At 39.4% G+C, this 11,504-nt stretch overlaps 1 protein-coding gene across 1 annotated transcript; it reads left to right on the forward strand.

The window, feature by feature from the left end:
• Positions 1-8: 8 nt before the first annotated feature.
• LOC119719366 (little elongation complex subunit 2-like) lies at positions 9-10,349 on the forward strand. Its single transcript, XM_038188794.1, has 15 exons — positions 9-193; positions 1,068-1,240; positions 1,370-1,558; positions 1,892-2,021; positions 2,204-2,323; positions 2,599-2,736; positions 3,172-3,306; positions 3,760-3,919; positions 4,159-6,113; positions 6,456-6,585; positions 7,125-7,209; positions 7,441-7,491; positions 8,216-8,302; positions 8,660-8,832; positions 9,128-10,349. The coding sequence occupies exons 2-15, from the start codon at positions 1,077-1,079 to the stop codon at positions 9,190-9,192; spliced, it is 3,582 nt and encodes a 1,193-aa protein (XP_038044722.1). The 5' UTR covers positions 9-193; positions 1,068-1,076; the 3' UTR covers positions 9,193-10,349.
• Positions 10,350-11,504: the final 1,155 nt, after the last annotated feature.

Raw genomic sequence — 11,504 nt, forward strand, 5'->3', positions numbered from 1 at the left:
TTACTAATGATACACGTGCTGAAGCTAAAAATGCCGTCGACCGCGCGCGATTTAACATGCATGCATCATAACAGTTACGATCGATACTGCTCTCTCTATATGCTCTAGATCCGGCACCCGTACCTAGTATCGTGTATACCCGTACCTAGTTCACACTCACCTTGCACGTATACAAAAGTGCAACTTTTTTTTGGTAGCATTTGTCATAACGAAGTGGCTATCGTTACGGCAGCCGTTGTTTAGCGCCCTCTACGATACTTTTTTGATATACGCACGCAGGTATATAATTATTTGTTTCCCCACATTTTAGCGAGCAGTGCGACAGCTCAGTCGATAGAGGGTAGGATTTTGCACCACGAGGTTGAGGGTTCGCATCTCAGTTTTGCACTCGAATTTTTTTTCTTTTCTAACCTGAGGCTTTGGAGGATTTTTTTTAAAAGGGAAATAAAGTCCGAATTTCATAAAGTTCAAATTCACTTTTTTCCTTCTAATTTTATATTTTCTTATCATGTTATTATAAAAGTTGCTTATACTACCGTAACGATAGAAAATGGGAAAACGGCTGCCGTACCGATAGCCACTGCGTTGTCATAAATTGCATAAAGTTGTACACATTATCACTGTTTTTGTACTGTACTGATTAGTCGTAATTTGAGCAAGATGTGCGCAGTAAAAAAAGTATTAGAGGGGGACTTCCCTTTTTTGGTTGGGTGTATTATCCAGGCACAGTTATGTCGCTATCTCTCCCAAGGGAACCAGGCCCTACTTGAAATTGAATTGAGATGTTGAATTTTCAAAATTGGATGGTGTAGCTTACTAGCTTTCCAATAAAGGAAGGTATGATCAAGTGATCATGTAGATAAGTGCTCAATTTACATGTTCTTAAATGTCAAAATTTTGCAGAAATTTTAACTGGTTTAACTTCATTATCAGTGGTGAATTTACTTTCCAAGACAAACCCTCAGTTTTTGGATTTGATTCAATTTTAAATCCTAAGGTCCTGCCTGTGTGGACTTATCTGTTCAATTACTGAAAGTATTGAGCAAAGATTTAAAATTGTTTTGCAGATATGAGTGATGGCTGGCGATGCAAGTGAAGGATCTGTCTTGGAGGCAGATGAAGCCTTCTTCACCGAGGAGGCTTATGAGAATTTTACAATCCAACCCAAGTTTGATGCCAACCTGTTCATAGCCTACAATCCATCCATCAAAGGGTGCACCATCTCCCCGGTTAAGAAAAGGTCATTATAGAAAATCAACACTTTTTATCTCCGTGTGCAGCCTGATTAGCGAATTCCTTAACCTGTTAATTCCTCAGCGTCCATTGCAGGCCGTCAAATTTTATTTTGTGTATGTATTATCTACTGTAGAAAGTTATCGCAGGTCCCAAACACATCACAGGTCCCCAACAATGAGAACAATCAAGAGATTGAGGTTTTATCAGTGCAGCCTGCCAAGGAAGTGTCATCATGCAATGCTCCAAAGCAGGATGTCAATCAGAAGACGCCAAAAATTGTCTGGAATTTGAAGAGTCCCAAGGCAGGGTTTCCTTATCCAAGGTGAATGTACATGTATGACCATAGATGTGCATGAATGCCCAACATATACACCTGGCACAAAAAAGAAACTACAAGCAGTTTTTATAATCATCCTTGTTTGGACATTTCTTGGTGGAAAAACAATCTGAAATGTTTGGTCTCGGAAACTTTCAATTGATACCCAGAGATGCCACTTTTCGGGTTTTAACCGGAATTCCGTTTTTTTTGGGTTAAATCTCACATAATTCCGGTTTTTCCAGCTGTCATGTGCTTGGCTGGTTTTACTATTTATGAATTAGAAATAAACATGAGGGTGATAAAATTCATCATTTAGAAACCATTTCCCCACTATAGGCATTCCTGCATGACCCATGGCCAGCAACAGCGATACATTGAGCTCTCACAGAAGCATGGACACTGGCGTCCCAACCAGACCAGATACTCCATGACCCCTGAGGATATCACCGACAAACAACAGCTTAGGGTAAGGAACTCATCCCCAAACTCTACAAACTCAAAAAACAAATTTCAAGGACTATGCATTGCTCCAGATACTGGGATGGTAATATGCCAGTTCAGTATTTCAACTCTGCATGTGCACAAGGATATGGGTCGTGGTTCAAGTTTTGTTTTTATATTAATACCTCATTTTTTTTGTAATTTCAGAAATTGCAGATGTTGGTGCAGCAAGAGCAGCAGGATTTCATGAAGTTTGCGGAACACGTTGCCAGGTGCAGTCCCAAAGATTATGAACATCTGCCCCCAGCAGCACTGCAGTATGCCATGGTAAGTAGAGCAGAGCAAATTGTGGTACAATTGTTGAACTACTCAGTTTAATGCCAAACATCATACCTGTTTTAATGGCAAAATGAAATTCAGTGTGCAAAATGGAATTCAGAGGGTTGCAGACACCCCAAAATCTTTCATCAAACAAAATATAGGCCTACCAATTGAAAAGTTGCTAGAACTTAGGAGAAAAAAAAATGTTTTAAGAGCGCGGGGCATGTGTCTTTAAGACCATTCGTATGTACGTTGTGTTTTTTTTTTTATATATTTTTCAGAATCAGTGGCATTTACAGGAACAATATGTCAAGCAACTGCCTCAGTATTTCAGTGTATGCCAGACTATTGGCATCGTGCCAGCTGCCGTCTTTCCCACAGACCCTGTGCTGACATTCTCGACTCGTCTGCTGCAATTGGTAAGATACATTTGAGAATGGATATGCCATGCTGGTTAATTTTTATAATGAAGACAATGTTTTCTTTGGGTAGAGCATTTTACAAGGACTTCTTTCACCAACATTTTGTGAAAAAAGGTCATTGCCAGATTGTTTTTTATTTTTGGAAAAACCTCCATTCTTTGAAGTAGCCACCGTTCAACTAAACTGCTGAGTGTACATGTACTTTGTATTCAATTATCTGTCCATTGTTGTTTCCTGACTTTCCCCACACACCAATGAGTTCAGATGCCTCATTCTCAATCCTTTTTCACAAAAAAAATCTATTATAAGGGTTGCTTGGGAAAAATGCCAAAACTGAATGATTTTCAAGAACTTGAGACATTCCTTGCTTTTTCCAAGTTACGCAGTCCCTGCAATCAACAATGTTGCCTTGTATTTGTGCTCTGGTATCAGGGACAGCCACAGGTCGTGGAGCCGTCAACCCTTGATGGCAAGCTCAATCACAATCTGGTACCAGCGTTCAACAGATGCAGTCAGCACAAGCAAGCAACAGGCAGGGGAAGCAGCATCGGAATGGACACAGGCAAGGTAGAATTGTTTAACTTTCCATTTAGTAGTGATGTGGACAAGGTACCGTAGAACTACTGTGGAGCTTTCATATCATGCTGAAAATCCCTCTTTTAAGACTAAATCCAAAAAAGAGCTCATATTCTGAATGTTGTCCGAGCCCATGCCAGGATTTTATCTCTCTCTTAAACTTAGATTTAATCCCCTTGTCAAACTTTAATCCCCTGAGTTTATTACCGAATGAACACCAACCACCAGCAGAAAACAGTCACTGGCAAACATTTGTACTGGACTTTCATTTCAATGCTTTCTACTCGCAAGTTCTTCCAAAATGAGGAGTTTACCTCGCTTTCAGTTTCATTCAGCCAATTCGTGAATAAAGTCTATTGTGTTACAGTGCGCATTAAAGCCACCTAGGCAAAAGTATTGGTACAAAGTGTTGAAGAAATACTCGTGTATATTTTATTTTTCCAGGACCTTAGCACTGATGAGAATGCTGTGAGGTTAGCTGCCAGGTACCAGGCAAACATTGTCATAGCAATGGCTGCCTTGCCAACACTCGCCGATAACCATGCCCCTGACTATGACAAAAGCTGGCGCATTCCTGTGCAGATTCGTTCATCCAACATGTCAGGTAATGCTTCACAAACGCAATAATAATAATAATAATAATTTCATGATTAAGTGGCTTAATACCAAAGTCCAAAAGTGCTTCAGAATAATCACCTCTGTTCATCATGCCATAAGACCAGTTCACCCTTACAAAGCCTTGTGGTTGCGAAGGCTTTGCATCTAGCGTTGTTAAGCTGGGAGACACCGGTACCTTTTAAAATTTGTGTCCATCACAATTGGCCAACTTTGTTTGTATTTCAGACACTGACTCAACATTGAAGACTGTTTTCATCAGTGATCCACTGACAAATCCATGCTTTCCTCACGATGTCAGCCGGGCGTTCCACCAAGTGGCACTGCATGACCTGGTTACGGAAGGTTCACAGGTTCAGAAGTCACCAGACAATGCGGTCTTGACTGACCAGGATTTTGGGACATCCTCGCAAGATGATAACCAATATGATGACTATTTGGAGCATGATTTGACAAGTCTGGAGACTTTTGGGTCGCCTCCTATGAAGTCGCATCACAGGAAGTTGAAGGACGCTCAAATGAAGAACAAAACTGAAACAAAGGGTAGCCGTCCAAATCATTCTCAACAGTGGGACATAAATACTGCAAGTACTGGCTCAGCAAAGCCAACTGAAGGAAACTTGGTTTGCCTACCAAAACATGATCCTGATCAAAGCTTGCCAGAAGTAACAAATGAGTCTATTACCTTATCAGAGCTGACTCCAGAAATGAAACACAGCTTGGCACCACTAACTGAACAACTGTTTACTGAGGGGATGGAAGAATGTTTCAGAAGAGAAAGTGACGAAGAGGAAGTGAATGCTGCAAAAGAGCAGTTAACTGATCAAGCAAAGCAAAGTGGCTCACATGTTGTAACTCAGGGTAACCAGAGAGAAACATGCCAGAGATCTCGGTGTGAAAGTCGGGAGCTGGGATTGGCGAGTGACAGCAGTGAAGCAGAAGGGGAATTAGTCATTGCACTGTCCTCAGGCCCAGATTCCCCACTGAAAACTTCTAGCAACCAATCAGCTGTGACAAAAGGGATCACTGAAATGCAAGATGTTGGTAAACACAATACGGATAGTGAAGAAGAAGATCCAAGCATGACTGGTTTAGAAGATGATCAGCTTGACACTTCCGTCAAAAACACACCCAGAGCCAAAAGGCAAGAAGTACCTCAGGGTGTAGAACCCAAGGAAGCTCCCACCCCAAGGAGGAGCCGTAGACTCCAGAGGAATCAGCCCTCAGACATCAGCTGCAATGCTGCTCTGCCCCACTCATCGGAAAAGACACTTGAACTACCTCTACCTGACATGCAAGTACTTGAATCAGTCGCTGAAGACACAGTGGGTGGGGGAAAAAGCAAACCTGCCATCGCTCTTCAAGAGGTCATGGGAGAGGCTATACTAGACTCGCCCCTCTCCCCTCCCCCTCATGAGAAAGGCCTTGCTCCACCCAACCCTTCAACAGAAAAGAGAACACCGACACAAGAGCCTGAATCACTGCAGCTTAAAAAGCAGAAAATGACCAGCAGAAGTGTAGTAGATTCCTCATCTCCTGAGAGTAAGCAGGCACCTTGCTTGAGATACAATCTCAGATCAAAGTCTGCTGGATCTGGAAATCAAGACCACCATATGGCTGTTGGAGCAGAAACTCTTAGCAAAGAGCAAAAAGCTAGCGGGAGGTTGTGCTTTGATCACTATCTTCCTTCAACCAGGAAAATGTCACTAACTAATGAGGTTTGCTCCTCAGAATTCTCAACTGGTCAAGCAGTGCTTGATCTTCCTGTCTCGGAAGGGAATCAAACTGTACTCAGAAAACCAGCAAAAGACACAACCAAATCCAGCGAACAGGACAGCAGAAACCCCAAGAGAAGTCCTGCACTCAGAAGACCTACCCAGCCTGTGAAGCAAAGCCTGGCTACGTCTGGAGTGGAGTCTACAATTGATTCCATTCTCAAACTCCAGGAGCGGTTACACAGTGGCAAGGTGGTCAACCAGTCTCCTGCCCAGCCGCCAATCAGTGCTGCCGTTGGAACCATGAATGTGCAAGGGGATGGATATATGGAGAAGGCATCAGATTACAGCACACCATCGGAAGGAAATGCTGACTACAGCTTGTGGAGGTTTGGCCGACATTCACTGGTTGTCAGGAGTAATGTTGATGCAATCACTTTGAACCATGCAGATGGTTATCCAAACAAGGTCAGTAAAGGCTTTGTTTACTGCAAATTATGAATATTATAAGTCAGTAATCCAATCTCATGGTCAAAATTGGATTGTGTCATAGAGACATCGCAATAGAGGTGTCAAACTCCATGTCACACATTTCAAAGTACATGTAGTTACTTCTCATCCAGACATATTTTGCAGCACAAAAACTCTCTTGCTTGTTTTGTTCCAAGACAACCATTAACCTTGATTATGCAACAGTTTAATGGATAGATCACAAGTGATGATACATGGTTTTGAGGCATATGTCATTGCTACTTTGGTTGTTTTCAGCTGGGCCACTCCACTAGTTTGTCTGATGTTCACATTCCTCAGACTCAAGTTGTGACCATTGTACCCAAGATGGAGCACCAAGCCCACTTTGGCCATGAGCAGATCAGTGTTAGTGAACTCACTAAGTTGTGGATGAGTCTGTTGCTACAGCCAGGGTCAAAGGTCATACAAGGTAAATATTCAGAATAGGCATCAGTCATAGTTTTCTGACCAGATCAAAACCACTATCACTGGATGTAGTGATAATTAAAACCCAAACTTTCCTTGCTACAGGGAGAGTCAAAAAAGGGAACCCAAACCCCCAAAAATATATTTCATAATTAAAATGATGTGTAGCACCAAAAACAATGACTGGAAAGCCAATTTCATAAGCTACTTTTAGATGAAAACATTACTGAAACTGCTCAATTTGTTCAAAGAATGTCACCATCTAAAAGTAGCTTATGAAATTGGCTTTCCAGTCATTTTTATTTTTGGTGCTACATATTTTTTAAAGATGAAATATAATTTTGGGGGTTTGGGTTCCGCTTTTTTTGACTCACCCTGTAGGTTGTTTTTTCTGAATTTCATAAACAATAGGTTTTTTTCAGTGTTACTAATTGTTAGTGTTAGTGTTTTTCTAAATTTCATAAACAATAGTTTTTCCAGTGTTATTAATGTTTTTACAAATTATGCAGTTTGGATCTGAATTTTTCTTGTGACAATTTCCAGGTCGTGTCAATGCCATGACCTCTGACCTTATGAAGCTTGAACAGTTTGACATGAACAGCGCACTGTGGGAACAGCCATCCTTTCAGTAAGTGGACATGGCCAATGAATCGATAGCTACTAAGAACTCTCTTACTGGGAAATAAAAAGACTTTCTCTTTCTCTAATTTTTATTTGAAAATGTTTGGATATTTCTATATGTGCTTTGCTGTGAGAAGTAAAAAGAGCATCAAAATTTGATTTTTACATAAAACCCCCATTTTGGTTTCGCAAAACGTAAATATAGTTTCAGAAGTGTCTGGATTTTATTTCCCCACAGACCGTCTTGCTGTATGAAGATGATGTTTCAAATTCTTGACAAACTTACCACGTAAGAAAGCTTTTTACATTAAGAGGTTTCATTTAATACATTGTCTATATTTTGTGAATGGGATGATTAAGACATTGTTTTAACATGCAACCCAGTGTTGTAGTACTCGTACTTGGTACTCGCTGCTCGAGTACCATTTTAGAGTACTCATACTTGTACTCGAATGTCAAAGTTGTACTCGAACTGACAGCCAGTACTCGTACTAGGGCAGCAAAATACTTGAACTCGACATGTCGAACTTGTACTCGATCTCATACTGGAAGGGCGGGGGGTACAAGCAAAACAGCTTGCCAAGAGTGGGCCTGACAGGGCCTAGGCCAGTCTTGTAGTACTTGTACTCGTACTTGGAAGTACAAGTACTCGGACTTGTACTCGTACTCGGAAATACAAGTACTCGTACTCGGAAGTACAAGTACTTGGACTCGTACTCGTACTCGTACTCGTACTCGTACTCGGAAGTGCAAGTACTTGTACTCTGAAACGTGTACTTGCAGTACTCGGTTGGCAAAGTACTCGGACTTGAATTGTACTCGGCAGTCTAAGTACTCGGCAGTACTTAATACTCGGCAGTATTTGGTACTCGGCAGTATTTGGTACTCGGCAAAAGTACTCTACTACAACACTGCTGCAACCTCCATATTACAGGAGCAGCAGCAGCTTTAACAGAACTTGACCAATGTATGTTACTTCACTTACATGTATTCCTCATTGTATTGTCATGTAGTCTCCCTGAAGGACACTACTTGCTATGCCACTCTGCTGGTGACATGCACGCCTGTATCTTGCAGACAGCGACCTCTGGTAAAAAAAGGTAAAAGGAGCATTCCTGCTATAATTCTATGGCACCAGCTAAACAGTTAAAGACAAATAAATGTGAAATATTCAGACCACCCTGTTCATTATTAATATGTGTACAAAAACTCAGAGCCAAATTTAATTTTCAATTTAGTATGGACTTTGTGCATTGAGTAGTAGATGATGCTGGGATGCCCTCAGGTCTTGCACCTGTTGTCAGATTGTATGCCTTAACATGCTTTAGTTTTAGGAATAAAAACATCTTTTGCTGATGACAGCTCCCCAGGATGTGCTGGTACGTGTTTGCTTTACAGAATTGTAATTTGGAACCCTGCAATGTGTGTTTGTGATTAACTCGTTTTCATTTCTGTAGGTCACTCTTTGATTTGCATCAGAGCTACTCCCAAGGACCCATGATACAGTCTTGCCCACCTCAGCTGTTACCATGGTTACCCTTAGACACCAATATGATGCTGCCTGAGCAAATTGCTACCGGTCGTATTCCTGCCACTTTCCCGCCCAAAAACACCGGCACAAATGCTAGAGGTACCAAACACCTTTGTTTGAAATTGTTCAATAACTTGATTAGACTGGAGACTTGAACTCTTACATGAGAACAGGTAACAAAGTGGAGCAGATAATCGAGATCCTAGATTATTGTTTTCTCAGAATATACAGCATTCACTGAGCAGAAATTTTATCAGGTTAGTTGTTCAGCACCCTTCTTTAGATTTTGAGCACTTTTGTGCTTCAAACGAACATAATGCACTAATTACAAATGATGGACGCTACCTTTAAAGCCATGTTATAGCTTGATAACTTAAGTGATATTTTTTAACAGGTGGTGTTACCAAAGGAGCATCAAAGAAGAACAAGAAGAAAAAGAAGAAAGCTGGCAAGAAGTAAACTGGGCGTGTCTTTCCCTTCCAAAAGAGAGAGCCTGCTTCTGAAAGTTTGAGAAGTCCCTGTCTCCGAAAAGTCTACATATTTTGCTGTCACAATGCACAATGGGGACTTGTGTTGCATCCCGCCGGTGTTCCAATGAACGTTCCATACGGAACAAGAACGTTCCGACTTTTGAGACGTTGCCTTAGTTTTTGTTCAAATGGTGCCAGCAATTCAGTTTCCAATTTCAATTTGGATGCACTTTTATTAACACACATTTGTAACCGGCAGATTATGCTATATTGTTCTAACATTTTATGCCTAAAAGTTTGAGGGCAGTTGCTGTATGCTTTTAATGCTCAACACAGTCAAATGTGTGTAAGGTGAAAACTAAATAATTAAGAAAATAGTCCGTCTGTGAGCTTATATCCATTTCTCAATATTTTCATCATATATTTGATCTAAACTACTGTGCATCATATCACGTTACATCACAGTTTTGGAAATAAAAATGCATTGAATAAATTATTTCATCTTTACTAAAAAATCGCACAATTTTAGACTTATACATGTACATGTAAATGATTTGAATACTTTGCAAAAGAATGTTTTCATTTGTATGTTTGACTTTCAGACATTTAGCAATAAAATTTGTACACGCTAATATCCACACCACAACATGTCCATCGAAGTATTTCAACTTTTAAGGGTCAATGAAGTGAATGTTTCTGACGAGCATGTTGTTCAACTTTCTACTCCCCTTAACTGTATGAAAAATATTTTGCAACCCTTTTTGGTTAATTTTATTGAAGAGTGAACTTCCTTAAACATGCAAAATTGTCTATGCTTTTCCCAAGAATTGAGGGCTCTGCAGTGTGATGTCATTTCAAGAAGACAATGTTCAGTTAAGGGATTTTCTGTTCAAATTGTGAACCAAAATTTTGCTTATTGAATTTTGTTGTGAGAAAAGTTTGCTCACTGGCCCAATGCCATTTACTGACACAACAACGAGTCACTAAAGAACAGAAGATTTACGACAGCAAAATATCAAACATTCTGGCAATTAGGTGCTGAAATAGCTGTAACACTGAGATTTCTGCCTGAAATGACATTACATCTTTTGTTAATGAATGTGGAAATTTACGTCAGCATAAAAATAAAAAAGTCACCAAAATACCCTTGATAATGGCTAATGGATAAATGGGACATAAAGGTTCATTTTTGAATGATTTCATTAAATAAATATACACTGCATGGGCCCTTTAACAGTGTTTCAGCAAACACTTAAGTCTCGTAATATTCTAGTACATGTACATGTATGAGTATTAATAAAAGTATAAGCTACCGCAGTATCGCTAATACAATTCATACATCAATCAATTCAGTAACTGAAAATAACCAAGACAAGATACAAGCTACGTGCGGCATCCAAGCACACCACATAACCTACCACAATATTTTCATCAATATTCAATTTCACATCACACACAAAATAAATTAAAAAAAAAAATTTCTGGCCAAGATCAACAAAAGTTTATTCATTTTTAACGCTGAATTAAGAATTCAGTTTCATTGGACATTAGATACACCAGGAATAAAATTGAACGACTTCCTATCAAAATTGGTCAGGAAAACCTATTAAAAAAAAAGAAAAGTGTATCCTAAAAATAATCTTTATTTTTCAATCTTTTTTACTTAACATCAATCTTTTTTACTTATAAAATATAAGTATAGGCTACTGCAATGTTTGAAAAATACTAAATAAAAAAAAACATTCTTGTGCCCGTCTGTTCTTTTTTTGTTGATTTCCTGGGTATATTTTCCTCCAATGAGACTCTTCGTACTTGGAAATAATTTAAGTTGTATACATGTATAACACTGCAGCTAAATATTCCAGTCAGGATCCTGGGTAATGTGTCAATTTAATCAAGCTCAAATCATACCTGTTTAACCTGTCGATGGGGTTTCACATGTGTACTATGATGTTTATCAGAAAATCAGTTGGATCAAGGACTCAAGTTTGTTCAGTTGATCACATATATAATTGTGACTGCATATAAATGCTGTCTACATCAAATTACTAAGAAACATAATTATATAAATATATGTACGTTATACTGTAATCTAATAAAACCAACATCATGAAAATTCATAACTACATACACACACACATTGTGACTGTATGTCGCACAGATATGTATAGGCCTATTTGCCAATATATATGCAAGCATTTCGTCACCGTTTTCACGAAGAGCCACATGTCAAAAATTACCATTTTTTCGATTTTGATTTTTTTCAATATTTTGCTTTAAAACAATGTACTTAATAACCAT

Source organism: Patiria miniata, unplaced genomic scaffold, assembly GCF_015706575.1.
Source record: "Patiria miniata isolate m_02_andy unplaced genomic scaffold, ASM1570657v1 HiC_scaffold_8, whole genome shotgun sequence".
In the NCBI taxonomy this organism is placed as follows: Eukaryota; Metazoa; Echinodermata; class Asteroidea; order Valvatida; family Asterinidae; genus Patiria; species Patiria miniata.

What these genes read in the sequence shown, in the direction of transcription:
- LOC119719366 (XM_038188794.1), top strand. Translation starts at nt 1,077, where the DNA reads ATGGCTGGCGATGCAAGTGAAGGATCTGTCTTGGAGGCAGATGAAGCC. An exon ending in TCGGAATGGACACAGGCAAG is followed by an intron (nt 3,307 to 3,759) that starts GTAGAATTGTTT and finishes TTATTTTTCCAG; the next exon opens with GACCTTAGCACTGATGAGAA. An exon ending in TCGTTCATCCAACATGTCAG is followed by an intron (nt 3,920 to 4,158) that starts GTAATGCTTCAC and finishes TTTGTATTTCAG; the next exon opens with ACACTGACTCAACATTGAAG.